This window comes from Cydia pomonella, chromosome 1 (genome assembly GCF_033807575.1).
Source record: "Cydia pomonella isolate Wapato2018A chromosome 1, ilCydPomo1, whole genome shotgun sequence".
Taxonomy (NCBI): Eukaryota; Metazoa; Arthropoda; class Insecta; order Lepidoptera; family Tortricidae; genus Cydia; species Cydia pomonella.
Genome location: NC_084703.1, coordinates 2,447,742 through 2,465,167, shown reverse-complemented (window position 1 = coordinate 2,465,167; position 17,426 = coordinate 2,447,742). Strand labels below are relative to the sequence as shown.

Sequence of the window (17,426 nt, the reverse complement as noted above, 5' to 3'; positions counted from 1 at the left end):
TATTTTCGGTTTGATCTTCTGAATTTGTATTGTAGTCCAGCAAAGTCTTTAACGGTCTTTATTTTTCTTTAGATTGGCGTTTAAGTTCGTTAGTTAGCGTTAGAAAGAAGGTACGTCATTTTGACGTGTTTTATTTATTTATTGAAAAACACTTTTGAAAAATAAGTCACGGTACGTACATACTACATACATAATATATACGATCATTTACATTCTATTGCTCAAAGCTCGGAACCGGTTTAAAAAATACCGGTAAATACCGGTTTATATCGGTTTTCCTCCGAACATTTTAAGAACTTTATTGTAACCTAAAAAATTGGTTTATTTGACGAGCGACGAAACGGCCGACCGGCTTTGTGCCACGTAAACATAGACACTCACATAGGATGAACCCGGTTTTTATTGCTCTAAACCGATTAATTTTACAAAAACAGTTCTCATAAAAACCGGTTTAAAAATACTTAACGGTTTTACGAGCGAAACCGAAATTAAAAGGTTTTGCGCCAAGTACATGATAACGGTTTAGAAATTTTGTTATTGCTTTCATAAGTAATATTTCTTGATAAAAAAAGCGTTTTTCACTAAAAAGACATGTAAGATTGTTCTCTAATGCAAAAAAAAATAGGAGATGAATTACCTGTGACTTCAGGTTCGATGTAATAATGGTTGCTGGCGCATTTGGTGATGAATTCTCTGGTATAGTCCATCAAGTTGGCTTCCACCAGCACCGATTCCGTGAAGTAGCGAGGTTCGATGATCAGGACGCTTTGGAGGGACACTCCTTTGTTGTCAGCACCCTGAGGATTAGATATTCGTTATAACAACTTACATTACAGAAATCTTAACAAATTATACACCTTACTTACTTTCCTTGTAGAATCACTTTAAAACCGCATTGTTTAAACGTATCTATGTATATATGTAGCCATAGTAGATCATTAACTCAGTTGCAATTACACCTGCATCGAAGAAACATGTCTTTTACTGTGTAACCTCCCCCTACATTCAAAAATGAGCTTTAACCGAAGGAACACGCATGAAAATCCGTTCAGTAGCTTTTGAGTTTATCGCGACATAGAGACGCGACGTAAACTTTGTTTTATAAGGTGAAATGATTACAACTGCTCATAATCTTCGTGCCATATCATATCTCCTACATTTTTAAGCTTACATGGTTGCAACCTTGATAATTTTTGATAGATTCTCGCAAAAAATAAAAATAGATATATGGGGACAGTCGTAGACAGATCGACCTAGTCCCAAACTAAGCAAAGCTTGTACTATGGGTACTAGGCAACGATATATGTATTTAAATAGATAAACACACACCTACTTACTTATACATAATTTTGTTATTTTTTTTATTAGCCTATTTGTGTGTCCCACTGCTGGGCAAAGGCCTCCCCTCTAGCTTTCCAATCCTCCCTGTGCTGAGCAAGATCCCGCCAGTCCCGCTGAAACGCATCCAAGTCGTCCCGCCATCTCTTTCTCGGTCTGCCTCTGCCACGACTACACATCTGTCATCATTCATCCGGCAGATATGTCCAGCCCAGTCCCACTTTAGCCTGGCGGTCTTCATCCCAATATCGACGACATCATTATACATAGAAAATGTTGAGATGGTTTTGACACGTGGAAAGAATGAGTGAAGAGAGTGTATAAGGGAGAAGTAGAAGAGGGAGCTGGAAGGGGTAGACCTCGACGGTCTTTCTATGATCTAATCGGGGAAATCCTGAAGAAAGGCCAGATCAAGAGCACGACGAGCGTGTATGAGGAATGTCATGAAAGTGAAGAAAGCGAAAGATGTATGTCAGGATCGTAGCAAGTGGAAATCCGTGGCCTCTGCCTACCTCTCCGGGAAATAGGCGTGATTATATGTATGTATAGAAAACACCCATAACTCAGGAAAATATATCCGTGCTCATTGCGCAAATAAATGCCCTTACCGGGATTCGTAGGGTCGGCTTCATAGGGTCACTACCCACTAGAAAGATGAAAACCAAACAGTCACTCGCAGCTCCGCAAAATTTTATTAACAAGTAAGTAAGTAAGTAAGTAAGTAAATATTCTTTATTGCACCAACAATTATACATTTTACATACATGTAAAACTACAAATGAGATCTTTTCAAAACGGTCTTAAGGCCTTTAACATCTTGAGAGATGATTTTATGCAGCGTTTGTATGTGAGGGACAACGTCTCTTATGGCTGTATAAGCCAATGCGGGACCGGCATTTGCGACCACATTTGTGACAGTTAAAGGAGGGAGCCATGTTGGCAACAACTTCAGGTGGGTTGTGCCTCTTCGCGCGTTTTCGGGCAAGGTCTTGGAACCACGCGTTGTCGTGAATATCGCGACCTTTCGAAATATCACCCCTCCATCCATCACGATCAGACGAGAGATCCTCCCAAGTGTCCCTATCGATGTCAAAAGAGACCATGTCGCTTTTCACGCAGTCTTTAAGCAAGCAAGCCCCGGTACTTTCAACTTTCATTTATTCACCATAAAGTAATATGTGCATTACATGGTACATCATTACAAACAATCAAATAATTAATATAATTCCAATACACTATAATACATTAAAAATAGTTGTTTTCAAGCAAAATAATTACGTAAATTCAATGTAATTACTTAACATTATGCAAAGTTTTTTATATCAATATCACAGTTTAAATATTCAGTCACAGAGTAGAAGGCATGCTTCCTAAAATAATTAGAATAAGTTGGGAGGTTAGTTATTTCCAATGGCAGTTTATTAAATATTTCAATCTTTAAGTAATTTCCCTGTTTTTGACCTTTTTTAAGTCGCCGCTTTGGTAAAAGCAGTTTGTGTTTGAATCGCGTGTTATAATTGTGTATATCAGATAATTTTAGAAGAGAGTCTGCTTGTTTGTGAATTTCTAGCAAAGAATTATAAATAAATAACGATATTACTGTCACTATTCCTAGTTTTTCAAAATAGGTTTGGCTGAGTCCCGTCGGTTGACACCGCACATGATCCTCATAGAACGCTTCTGTAGTATTAGTACTTTCTGAATATCTGATGCATTGCCCCATATAGTTATTGCATAGTTTAGTAGGGTTTGAATATACGCATAGTAGACTATCTTTAAAGTTCCTGAATTTATTAGAGGTTTGAGTTTAAGTATGACATGAGGTATGACAAAGAAATCAAAATCTTACCTCAAAAGTCAACGAGCAGTTGTCAGTAACATCAAATATCTCGCTCGGTAGCTTAAGCAGTTCCCTGCAGCCTGACGATGAGCCGCAGAAGGGTAAGGTCACTCGGCCAGCGTGGATGTCGTTGCCACAGGAGATGGTCACGTCGATGGAGCTCTCTGGAAGAAGAGGTTAAGCTTACGTACCACTTGGTGGTCATTTAGGATCCAACGCAAATGTTGGCTCCTCTTTATTTCAAAACTATGCTTTTCAACTTTTTAGTTTTGATACTAAAGCCGTCTTAAACCATTTCTAGAGCCAAAGATAAATGAACGTAATATATTTTTTTATTTTATTTCATGATATAAATTTCAATACAAATTTTCCTAAGCCAAAATTATAAGAATACACATCACGTTCGCAAAAACTACAAACTAACATGTAAGAATTCCATAAAACCATAAAATAATATAATAATTTATCTCCTTAAACAGGATCGTCGGGGTAGAATTAAAAAGAAATATAAATCTGAAATAGATTAATACATGTAAATTTTAATTAATTAAATTAGGATTTTTTTCTAAAAAGAATTGATAACAAAAATATTGTTGTAATTGAGAAGTAAAGTCGAAGAAAAAAACGTGCCCCTTAGTTAGACATCCAAAACAGATGGCGCTGTACTGCGCCATATGTTTTTTTTTTTTTTTTTTTTTTCTTCTTCTGGCTTTTACTCCCTGCCAATTTGCACAGGGTGAATTCGCCAATGTCGGTGTTGACTTTCACACGAGAGGAGAATGTTCGGTAATATTTTGAGCTTGTGGAAGGATGTGGTCGCCATATGTTTTGCCGTCACTGAATTGTCAAACGTCAACTTTTGACAATCAGAGTTACCGCAAAATGTATGGAGCTGTACAGCGCCATCTCGTTTACCTGTCAAATTCGAAGCACGAAACTGTCTTAAATTTTACTCATCTTACTATATTATTTCTATATGATTTCTATAGTAATCTAAATTTTTTATTCTTATTTATAATAATAATTAAATAATAATTCAGCCTATATACGTCCCACTGCTGGGCACAGGCCTCCTCTCATGTGCGAGAGGGCTCGGGCTAGTCCCCCACGCTAGCCCAATGCGGATTGGGGACTTCACATACACCTTTGAATTTTTTCGCAGATGTATGCAGGTTTCCTCACGATGTTTTCCTTCACCGAAAAGCTAGTGGTAAATATCAAATGATATTTCGTACATAAGTTCCGAAAAACTCATTGGTACGAGCCTGGGTTTGAACCCGCGACCTCCGGATTGAAAGTCGGACGTCATATCCACTCGGCCACCACCACTGAGTTATTCTTATTTAATGCATGTAAATTAAAAGATGTAATGTTTTGAAAAGATGTATCCCGCCGAGTTTCTGACCGGTCCTTATTGGGATACCCTCTTCCCATTTGACGTTCATAAGCGCATTGTAATATGCCTACTTGAATAATAGGATAAGACGACCGGTTTGGCCTAGTAGGTAGTGACCCTGCCTACGAAGCTGATGGTCCCGGGTTCAAATCCTGGTAAGGGCATTTATTCGTGTGTCGAGCATGGATATTTGTTCCTGAGTCATGGGTGTTTTCTATGTATTTAAGTATTTATAAATATTAATTATATATTATATATATCATTGTCTAAGTACCCTCAACACAAGATTTATTGAGCTTACCGTGGGACTTAGTCAATTTGTGTAATAATGTCCTATAATATTTATTTATAATAAAATAGAGCCAATCTTTAGAGCCAGCTCAATATTTTCTGAAAACGTTTTATGGTTTACCTGGATGATCAGGCTGATGGTAGTGCAGCAAGAACTCATACGGTCCAGGAGTGGGTACAGAGATATCGACAGTCACAGGTTTAGAGCCAGCCACTACGAAAGCCGGGGTTGTACTGTTATCTGACGGCTCTATTTTCACCTGAAAAGTAAGATTTACCAACTGTGAAATGAGTTGCTGTCACAGATCCAGGACGCTGACGTATTTGCCGACAATATGACAGTTTTAAAAGCAAAAATTTTCTCCTTTGCAAACCATCTAGTCCGCACATAAATAATTACAAAGTGATATTTTTTTTAACTTAATTTTTTTATTAACATTAAAACTTTTAGAACGCCATTCGACTTTGATCCTTATTATTTAACTGATATTTATTAAATTTGTAAAATATCAAAAAGTGGCGCCATATAATAGATCAAAAGCCAAAGGTATGGCGCCATCGTTTCGAGTGATGGCGCCACAACGAAACCAACAAAGTCAAATGGCGTTCTAAAAGTTTTAATCATGTGTCGAAAGATGGCAGTAAATTTACTGTGGCTACAAAATTTTCTTTGACCTCTACTTCAAATTCTCTTATATAATTATGACGATAGACCATTTTACGAAAAATATAAAACACCACCGATTTTTTTTAATAATTCAAATAAATCTAATTGTATGCTTTAAGTAAGGATAGAGATAAGATTGGCACGCGATGTCAGGAATTTAATTCCCACAAGAAAGAATGTTATCCGTAAAGAGAACGAAGATCGTCCGAACGGGATGTTCAGTCAATGACACTCGAAATATCAAATCTTATTCGCCATATGCCTTGCAAAAGCAAAGAGATATTTTGAAAGTGTAATGTAACCTTACCGAAGCTTCATGATTCTATTTCTTGTTTTCTAGGTTTAATTATAATAATAATAATTCAGCCTATATACATCCCACAGGCCTCCTCTCATGCGTGGGCTTGGGCTATAGTCCCCACGCTAGCCCAATGCGGATCGAGGACTCCACATACACCTTTGTTCCTTCGCGAATGTTTCCTCAAGATGTTTTCCTTCACCGAAAAGCTAGTGGTAAATATCAAATGATATTCCGTACATAAGTTCCGAAAAACTCATAGGTACTAGCCAGTATTAGAACCCGCGACCCCCGTATTGAAAGTTGGACGTCATATCCACTAGGTGACCACAATGGAAGGAACAGAAACTCCTCAGGCAGAATTGTTGGAAAAGTTTCCAGCTGTCAGCTATAAATAATCTAAATCTCTCCAGAGTAGCGCTAGAGTAGCTAAGAACCTAGGCGTTATTGACGGAGTGAAGTGCGCTGTCTATGATTAGATTTTTTTCTCAAGTATTCTAGGTATTGTAGCGCCACCTATTTATGGTTTTCTGTCGGACACTTTTTGGTATATGGAGATTTTGTTCCTTGCCTCTACCTTCCATAGCTTGAATTAAATATGACAAAATGGTAGTCAAAAATCGAATAAATACCTCTTTAGTATTAGCGTTGTCGAATCCATTGACAAAAGTCTCGCCGTTTCTTCTGAGCGTGAATGGTTTTGGCGTTATGTAAGCCAAATGCCATTCCGATTGAGGTATCGCCGTGATTGATTTTATACCAGCCAGGTTGTCTGCGTTGCCCTGTAGGAAGAAGTAGAAATATTAAATTATTATTATTATTTAATAAGCAGGCAGGCAGTTTGACAACTGATATGACCTGTATCCAATATTCATAAAGATAGTTATCATGAACGAGTAGTAGATATAATGTGCTTGTCTAATTTATTTTTAAACTGGTTCACATTTGGTGCTGAAACCACATCTTCTGGGAGTCTGTTACAAGCCCTCACCACTCGATTGCTGAAAAAGTGTTTGTATGGGTTACTGTGAGCCCTATGCCTTTCCAGCTTTAAATGATGACCTCTCAGACGGTTATTGTTGTTGCGCTTAAATTGAAATATATATTATAAGCAGTGATCGGAACTATGGGAGTAAAACTTTAACAAAACTTATCAAGCGGACGTAAAAAGAGTGCTTATAGTCTTAAAAATATTCGAATATCTATGAATGTAAATATTTTTATGGCTGTAAGTACTATACTATTCCTATCCCTATGGACATGAATATTTTTAGGGCTGTATGCACTATTTTATGTCCGCTTAACAAGTTTTGTTAAAGTTTTACTCCCATAGTTCCGATCACTGATTATAAGTTACCAAGGAAAATGTGCCCATAAATCTTTATTATCGATGTCGAACTAAAACATTTTGCATCTGCGCCTGACCTCGAAAGCATTGTGAGTATAAGCACTTATTCAGAGGCTTGGTCGTGTTCTAAATCATGTATAATTGATTTATATCTGACCATACTCTAAGTATATGTACGTCATACCGAACAACTTTTACTATGGGGTCCACATACATTTCGACGAATCACATGTCAATGCTTTCTATAAAATAACAGGTTTTTTTTTGCGATACGGGATGAACCCCGTAGAGAAATTTGTTCAGTATGACCTATTATTCACCCTTCAAATGTCTCACAGTAGGCCAGATATAACAAATTCACTGTGTTTAAGTAGAATTCATGTACAAGAAAAATTTCTATTTAATTGAAATACTGGTTATTACGTTATTGGGATATATAGGGTGATTTCTGGGTCGTGATCCAGAACCACTTTTTATGACTCTGTAAATGATCCACATTATCATATGGTAGTATTTGATTAAAATATAATTAGTGATTTTTTTATATTTTTAAATAAAATTAATCTTATACGAAGTAATCATGGTCACCCTATGACTTTTGACATACGCTGTATGGAAAGCGACAAGACGTCACATTGAGTAGGGTGACCAAATTGTATGCAAAAATGATTTTTTCTACTCGTCATCTGAAAAATAATTATCATTATTGGTGATAATAAATAATTAACAACATTATTAGGCTCATCTTTAGATTCTGTACGATGTTCTGAGAGCTCAACGAGGGGCGGGAGGGCGTTAGGGTCGGCAACGCGCATGTAGCTCCTCTGGAGTTGCAGGCGTACATAGGCTACGGGTACTGCTTACCATCAGGCGGGCCGTATGCTTGTTTATCACCGACGTAGTATAAAACAAAAAAAATAAATGTTCTCTTGCTCCACGACCCCGAAATCACCCTGTATTCGGGGTATTTCTAAAAGAAGATTTTTACAGCCTAAGAATTAAGACAGGGACAGTTCGTATACAAAATAATATTAAAATTCACTTACCTCGAGTGTGATTTCGTTATTTTCATCAAACACCTCAGCCACAAACGCCCTAGCCTTATCATCAGTCACCACCTGCCTACACGGCTTCGTGTACAGACATTCATTAAGGACCAATCTTCCCTGCCACTCCTGGCTGCCAGTCTTGAAGTTAACATTGATTATGCTGTTGATCTTCGCGCGATTTCCGACCATGTCAACCGCGTTGCGGTCGACAGGGGTGACGTATTCGACGAGTATGATGTATTGGCCATTAGGTTTGATAATCCAGTTGTAGGTGAGAGGTTGGGTGCCTAGAACGGGGATGGTGGATGCTGGTACGCCGAGTTCTTTTAGTTGCTGGAAGAGAAATTCGAAAATCAGGTTTTTCATAGGAAATTAGTAAGTCTTCTTTGTGGTGCAATAAAGAATATTTACTTAATATTCTTTATTGCACCACAAAGAAGACAAATTAAAAAAAACAGATTTACAATGTAAAGAAAGGTAGCAACAGGCGGTCTTATCGCTGTAAGCGATCTCTTCCAGACAACCTTAGGGTAGCAGGATATAAAGAACAGTAAGTTTTTAGAACAGGTAGTGCACGAATGAATTAGAGGAATAGGAAAATTACACATACATCAAGCAGACAGTACATACAGTACATTTACAATTTAAATAAACATATAAATATAACAATTAGCATAATTACTAGCGATTTGATGAGAAACGAATGGACCGAACGATGAACGAAACCAATTATATACACACTAGGTAAAGGTATAAGGTGTTAGTACGTGTCTAACCTAACTTTGCATCCATTTGTAGTGACAAAGTGTGACCACTATAAATGATAATTTTATGTAAGGATTCTTACTCTCTGTTACTGAAATATCTGCGCAGTATAGCTTGGTAACAATTACGAATTTAATGGCACTGTCAATTTCAAGTCTAAATCTCATGAGAAGCTAAAACAAAATAGGGACCGTGTGCGTTGGAGGGTCTGCCATCTTGTGGCCTGAATCGGAAATATAAACATGTAAATTGTCACTTCACGCCAAAGCAAGTGCTACCATCTACCGCTCTCGTAAGTTTTCTTGTGGATAGTAGGTTCTGCCATCTTGTGGGCTACATTGGAAGCATAAACTTCACATTTACACCTGGCGCCAAAAATCCGATTTGTCCTGTGCTGCCCCCTACAGTTTATGCACGCCTATCAGTATGAAGTGAGAAAGAATTTCTCATGTCAAAATGTTTTACGTTTAGATTCCAACTAACTTAAAGATTTTATACGGGATAGATAGATAGAATACTCTTTATTGGCACACCTCAGTAAAAATATACAAGAAAAATAAACAATTGATTAAATTTACAGGCAGACAACAGGCGGTCTTATCGCTAAAAAGCGATCTCTTCCAGACAACCTTTGGGTAGCGGAAATAGAGAAGTTAATCGAAAAAGTAGGTGTTGCTAAACCGTTATGAAGCCTACATTCACACACACAATTACAGTGAAAAACATACACATATAAGGAATACAAATAGACATACATAAACATACATATAAATATATATAAAATTAACCGAAACATAGCTAAATATGACAGCAGCATGACGAGCTGTGTTTAACTAATAAAATTTTAAAGCAGATAGGATCTTTTTTATGTAACTACCTAACAAATTACTACAAAGAGAGTCCATAAGGAGAACAAACAGGCAACTCACCACATTGTCATCCAAGTAATCGCTAGCAGCAGCCGTCAGCCCACTGGCATCAACGGTTGGGTAAGAGCTGAGCTTCGGGTATCTGAACTCCCTGCACAGATCCTGGTCTCCGATGGTGCAGGGCTTGTCTACCAGCTTCTTGAGAACTGTGGCTTCGTAGTACGCTTCGGGGATCAGGACGAAGTAGTCCTGGGAATTAGATAAATAAATAAATGTAAGGGTAGACAGATGTCAAATTTAAAATTAAAACAACATAAATATTCAAAGTCGATATTTAGGTCGAACCATAATAATCTCATTCGATATGTAATAACAATAACACCACTAGAGTAATGAGGATAGACAAATGTAAAAACAATAATGTAAGAGTGAGATAGCGCTTTACGAATAAAAATAATTCCAATATGTTTCAATAAGCAATTCCTTACATAAATAAACATAGCCACGTAAACCCAATAAGGCATGTGTTGTGGGTATCAGATGATGATATATATAATATAGATATAAATACTTAAATAACAACTCAGGAACTCAATGATGTAGATGATAGTTAAGATAGAGAATGCCACTAGGCTAGACTAAATAAATGCCCTTACCAAGGTTTGAACCAGGGAACTCCTGCTTCGTAGGCAGGTTCGTTACCGACTAAGATGGAGGTTAGATATCGATAGTAATTTATCGCCTTTGAGAGGTATGAGGAGGATTATTTTAATACATTCATCAGCTCACAACATAGTGCGTTACAAAAGTAAATCTTCTTCTTCTTCTTCTTCCTTCTTGACCTTTTACCCATTTACTTGGGGTAGGCCTTTCTTGTTCTTTTCCTCAATTTTGGCTATTTCAGCGTCTGTATTAACATCTTTCATGTCTTTTTCGACTGTCGTCAGCCAAGTGGCAGGTGGTCTTCCACTTCCTCGCTTTAGTGTCGGCATATTTAAGGCTAACTTGACCATATGATCTTCTGGGCGACAAAGATCATATGGTCAAGTTAGCCTTAAATATGCCGACACAAAAGCGAGGTACGTTACAAAAGTAAATGCAACATAAATATCAATGGAACTATAGTGTGGGATTCTTTAGAAAAAGGAGTGTACACTGTACAGGTTTTTAAAGGATTCATGTAACACCCCTGGAGTTGTAGGCATCCACAAGTTACGAGTACCATCAGGTGGTTCTGTTCTTATGCTTGATTGCCATCGACGAGGTAAAAAATATGCATTCATTATTATAATACAGCACATATATAAAAAGGTGAATCTGTATACTTCGAAAAGTTTCCTCTTTTCTCCAGGATACCATCATCAGACTTAGACAGACTTGACTCCTGGCCTGGCCGGTCAAAGTATTTTACCGATGGCGCCAGCATATGTTTTACCTGTCAAACCTAAGCATAGTGTCAAATTCTTGTTTTTTTTATGGCTGGGATGCTCCCGTTAAGGCAAATCTCATAGAACAAAAATAGAGATAGGTAAAACCTATGCTGGCGCCATTTATGACAGTTGCAAGCCCTATCGCTTTCCCTACCTGCACCGCTGTTGCCAGAACAATTTTCTTTATGCTTTAGGGACTATTGAAGTTTCAATAAATTCGGCCAACCGATCAAATACCGCAATGTAATGAACTGGCATGCGAGTTCTCGCACCGTAGGATGCAACGAGGGAAGACTACTTACAATGAGCACTTCCTTGTTGGTCTTGATGGTCACCGTCCAGTTGCCAGCGTCCATGACGAAGGGTGATGGGGTGTTCCCTTTCTCGCCCGCCACTGTTACCAGTTGCGGCTTCACAGTTGGTCTTAGGAGCACGTTATGCCTGAAAAGTTTTCGTGATATAAGTTTAAAATTTAGGAACTCCGAGCGTTAATTTTGATTTTCTTTTTTTCACACACTTTGTCGCTTTCACTTCACGAATTCTTTAATTTTCTATCAGTAATTTCATAATCATTCTGATACAGGGTACTATTTCCCAGTCTGCCCCAAACCTGCGAAGCAGGCTTTCGTCAACGGGGCAAAACATTCTCCACTTTCGTTTACCTACAAGCAAAATTGACAATATTATGCTGTAATATTCCAACCCTAAGATTTACGCCACTGCGCCTACTTTGCTTAAACAAATACAACTTTATTCAAAGAAAATTGCCTCTCAAATATCAAAAGTGCGCCCAATATCGGAATATTGCAGTGTCATTGGATGTATTGTATTTAGAAATAATATGTAAGTACGTAAATTATATAAAATAAATATGCTTTTATAATGGATATAAAAGATATATCTTTAAGAGTAAGCATTATTCTAAACATGTGCTTTTATTACACTTTTCATACTCGTATTTTGACGGACTTGCCGATTCTTAAATATTATATACTCGTACTTACGTCTGCTGCGAATCTCCAGGGTTCTCCGGGGTGACCAGTATAGTGGCGACCACGGGGTCCTTGAGCGGGTTGGCGTACTTGACCACCATGCGGTAGAGAGATGACTTTCCCAGCTGTACCACGTTGATGACTTCGTTCTGGAAGACGTTAAACATTTGAAAACCTGACTACTTTGTTCTAGTGAACCTCCTTTTAGAAGGTTGTTAATAGCTTAAGTTACCCTGGCCAAAAAGCCCATCGGTGGCTGAGGCATACAAAAACAAATCAATAGTTTTGAATCAACTGCAGATATAAACCCAGGCACTAAACCTGCTAAAATCATACTCCTTCTTGCGGTGTATCATGTTTTGTAATACCTATTTCTTATGAGTAGTTCTTACAAAATTAAATCATGATTTAACGAGAAAAGTTACCATTTGAATGTGCACTGTCGGAAAGTAGTGGGCTCCGATTGGCTGAGAGCTTCCTTGCCTTAAAATTGGTTCCGGGGCCAAAAAACTTACTTGTAACAACGAGAACATGACGTAAAGCTTCCAAGAATGTCTCGGCAACGCCTCTTGAGTATCTGACAGCACCAGACGGCGTCTGTCCCTCTTGTCTGAACTGAAGGAGAGTTAGGAAATAGTAGGCTTTGATTGGACGAGAAATCCAAGCCTAAAAAACTTACTTGTAGAAGCGAGAACATGACGTAACCCTTCCAAGAATGTCCTGGGAACGCCTCTTGAGAATCCCTGTATCTGACTGCGCCTGAAGGCGTCAGTCCCTCTTCTAGCTCGTATCTGAACTGATGGAGGGTTGAGAAATAGTGGGCTTTGATTGGACGAGAAATCCAAGCCTAAAAAACTTACTTGTAGAAGCGAGAACATGACGTAACCCTTTCCAGAATGTCCCGGGAACGCCTCTTGATATTCCCTGTATCTGACATCACCAGATGACGTCAGTCCCTCTTGTAGCTCTTGCCTGAACTGGTGGAGGGTCGGGAAATAGTGAAATTTGATTAGATGAGAAATCTAAGCCCAAAAAACTTACTTGTAGAAGCGAGAACATGACGTAACCCTTCCAAGAATGTCCCGGGAACGCCTCCTGAGAGTCCCTATATCTGACTGCACCAGACGGTGTTTGTCCCTCTTCTAGCTCATATCTGAACTGGTGTAGCGTCGGGAAATAGTGGGCTCTGATTGGCTGAGAGCAGCGAAGGCCTTCGACGCGGGAATGGCAGTAGCACTGGCCGCTGGTCTTGTTGCAGTTGTTGTCGGTGGAGCCGCCGACGTCACAGTTGCATTCTGAGGGAAGACGAATGAGTTTAAGAGCTTGGTTAGCTCGTATAGATAGAATACCAGATATATTCCGCAAGGAGGCAACATCATTCGTCAACTAAGGTTTGGTAAGCTAAGATTTTACGTAATAAATCCGCGAAAGCGCAACAATATACTGGATTTCAACCATACGATAGAGCAGTGGCGTAGCTAGGCGTGGGCAAATAGAGCCCTCGCCCACGGCCTCGCACTTACGGAGGCACCGCAAAGCCAACCTTTTTATTACCTTGGCTTGGGAATACGGAATACACAATGAAAAGGGCCTCGCAGATGCGGTTTCGCCCACGGCTAGATTAGTTCACGCTGCGCCACTGCGGTGGAGTGATGACTTGCCCGGATCTACATCTAATTTCTTTTTTTTTAATTGTCGTATAATCACCGTCACGACAATAGCCCATCAAAGAACCAATCGACCCTAAAATTTTTAAACAGCCCAAGAATATATTTATAAACCTGCCTAAGTTAAGAATCTCCTTATCTGAACAACAGAACATATTTCCAGCATCAAGATTATAGAATCCATCAGCATACTCAGAACATTCTCGGTCATCCACGTTCGGTTTGCGCATATACTCTCCAGTTATTATGTTGCATGATCTCATCCAACTAAGAATACCATTTATATCACAAAGTAAGCAATAAATAGATATTTATAGGACATTTTACACAAATTGACTAAGTCCCACAGTAAGCTCAATAAGGCTTGTGTTGAGGGTACTTAGACAACGATATATATAATATATAAATATTTATAAATACTTAAATACATAGAAAACACCCATGACTCAGGAACAAATATCCATGCTCATCACACGAACAAATGCCCTTACCAGGATTTGAACCCGGGACCATCAGCTTCGTAGGCAGGGTCACTACCCACTAGGCCAAACCGGTCGTCAAATGCTACCGGTGGTCAGCAATGGCAGCAATCATGTAACTCCTTAGGAAGGCAGAATGTCCTGGGGTGGCAGAATATCGGGCAAAGCACCTTAGTTCACCAAGGTCGTTCCAAGAAGTCATCGGCGACATTGTGAGTCTGCTAGGCTTCTTGGTCGAGTTGGGTTGGAAAGAGTAGTACCGACAACTCATCACGCAAAATAGGCGCAATTCATGATGACGTCGGGTGAGAATACGTTGCCATTCACCATTTACAATTTGCAGGAGCGAAAAGAAGGAAAAAGTTTTTTTTTACGAAAAGTTTTATATTTGGGTAATATTCAACTTAACATTTAGGCACGTATTTTTACTATTTATAGTACCTACCATACAAATATTTTGAATATAGTGGTAATCATGAAATAAAAGCATTTTTATTATTGCCATATCCGTTTTTGATGAGTAAGGTAGAAGTACTAGTGCTCGACGCTGCACTAGTCACCGACATGGGCACTTTATTTCATGGAAATATAGGTCAAATTTGAACAACGAAGATTTTTCTGTATTCGAACTTAATCCTTGTCACTTTGACATAAAGTGCCCATGTCGAGTACTAGTGCAGCGTCGAGCACTAGTACTTCTATCTTAAATGTTAAACGTACAATATACCTATGACATTACACAAGGTTTTGGATATGTCACAACTTTCGTGATAAGTAATTTTCGGTTAACAGTGTAAAAATATTTTTTTGGCCTATTTGTGTCAATTAAATCATTAAAAACGATTATGCTCAAAAGTGGATGTGGTACAAACGTATTCTCAGCCGACGATGACGAATTGCGGAAACCAATACCGCGATAATCTAAAGCTCTTTAAGAATCTTACCTGAACAACCAAAGATATTCCCAGCATCAAGATTATAGAATCCGTCAGCGCATTCAGAACATTGGCGGTCATCCACGTTGGGCTTGCACATGCATTGTCCAGTTTTCGTGTTGCATGATCCCATCCCTCCTAGGGTGCCGCTCACGTCGCAGTTGCATTCTGAGGAGATATCATTAAGTCAGTACCTACTTATTTTATAAAAGAGCAAGCTTCGGAATATAGTGAATTTTTATAGAAATAATAATAATAATAAATAAATAAATATTATAGGACATTATTACACAAATTGACTAAGTCCCACAGTAAGCTCAATAAGGCTTGTGTTGAGGGTACTTAGACAACGATATATATAATATATAAATATTTATAAATACTTAAATACATAGAAAACACCCATGACTCAGGAACAAATACCCATGCTCATCACACGAATAAATGCCCTTACCAGGATTTGAACCCGGGACCATCAGCTTCGTAGGCAGGGTCACTACCCAGTAGGCCAAACCGGTCGCTTAACCATATATATATTTTTTATATTTTGTGTTGTGTTCCTGCCCGTGAGCAAGGTTGCCAGAGAGCTCAACCAGATGGGGACGGGTTTAGGGTGGCAACGCCCATGTTACATACATAGTACATAGGCTATGGAGACTGCTTACCATCAGGCGGCCCGTATGCTTGTTTGCCACCGAAGTAGAATAAAAAATTACCATATAAGGCCAGTAAACTATCAATACTTCTTGTTCTATTTTTAGTCCAATCACTTAGTTCAGAAGATGCGTTAAATGTTTTTGCATCATAATTCGTTTTTTAAATAAATAAATATCATATGACATTATTACACAAATTGACTAAGCCCCAGACTAAGCTCAATAAGGCTTGTGTTGTGGTCATATATTATATGTATCATTGTGCAAACGATGCATATAATATATAAATATTTATACATTGAAACCTCCATCCACACAGGATTAAATATCCGCGGTCATCACACGAATAAATACCCTTATCAGGATTTGAACCCACTAAACAAGATAGGACGTCAAATGTCGTTATGGTGTAAGCCATGGATATTATATACTAAAACAAACCATATTTTAAAGCGACTTTGATTAGCTTCAAGAAACATTAGGCAGGATATTCATGAACAGATCTGTGAAGCTTGACATGAACGCAATTTCGAGCATCTTTCTGTTGTACTCCAATTAAGGTATAATTTGAGTGACAGAGACAGTTGCTCGAAATTTCCAAATTCCGATTTACGACGTTATAGCCTCTGGCGTACCTTCACATCCATGAGGATTGTAATACTGCAAGTTCCAGTAGAGTGGCTTGCAGTCATTGCAGATTCTGCCCTGCACGCGTTCTTTACATTGACAAAGCTCTCCTGCTGGGACTGATCCGCAACCTGGTACAAAGATTTATTTTACAGAAGCAATAAAATGTAAGTAAGTAAGTAAATATTCTTTATTGTGCAGCATACATTTAAAAATAGACAGGAAATGAAAAAACACGTAAAAGTTAGGTAACAACAGGCGGACAACCTTTGGGTAGCAGGAAACTATGAACTTACAACATTGAACGGGTAGTGCCGATATACATATAATTCAACAAAATGAAGACGCAAACAATATAATACATACCTACATACTAATAAAATAAATACATATATACATACATACATTATATCTTATACAATCATAAGTAAAGGCAAGTTAAGGCAGCGAAAGGTAATGAGTCTTCAAAAGATTTTTGTAAACGGGAAGGGATTTTGCACGTCTAATGTCTAATGGCAAAGCATTCCACAACCGAACAGCATGTATTGCTCAATAACAGCTCAGATTCTCTGATATGAATCACCAGAAATCACTATTGCAAATTTGGGATCCATGACGGTGAAGTAAATAGCTTAAGGCCGATTAATAGTTTATTGGCGACAATCGGCGATGTAGTTCCTTCCATTTTATGTTAAGGGTTAGTATTGATAAAATAAATTTAATTCCAATTAGCACGTAAGGTTGAACTGTAATGTTAATTGTATGCTACATGTAAATGC

At 38.3% G+C, this 17,426-nt stretch overlaps 1 protein-coding gene across 1 annotated transcript in view; it reads right to left on the bottom strand.

Annotated features, from left to right (window-relative positions):
* LOC133526497 (laminin subunit alpha) overlaps positions 1–17,426 on the bottom strand; it is an 84,957-nt gene that overhangs the window by 39,431 nt on the left and 28,100 nt on the right. The window contains exons 15-25 of the mRNA XM_061863157.1: positions 16,656–16,778; positions 15,374–15,532; positions 13,325–13,578; positions 12,296–12,432; positions 11,594–11,732; positions 9,922–10,110; positions 8,225–8,560; positions 6,463–6,612; positions 4,987–5,125; positions 3,188–3,342; positions 638–797 (exon numbers count right to left, since the gene is read on the bottom strand). Coding sequence (XP_061719141.1) covers positions 638–797; positions 3,188–3,342; positions 4,987–5,125; positions 6,463–6,612; positions 8,225–8,560; positions 9,922–10,110; positions 11,594–11,732; positions 12,296–12,432; positions 13,325–13,578; positions 15,374–15,532; positions 16,656–16,778 — 1,941 coding nt within the window. The remainder of the gene's footprint in view (positions 1–637; positions 798–3,187; positions 3,343–4,986; positions 5,126–6,462; positions 6,613–8,224; positions 8,561–9,921; positions 10,111–11,593; positions 11,733–12,295; positions 12,433–13,324; positions 13,579–15,373; positions 15,533–16,655; positions 16,779–17,426) is intronic.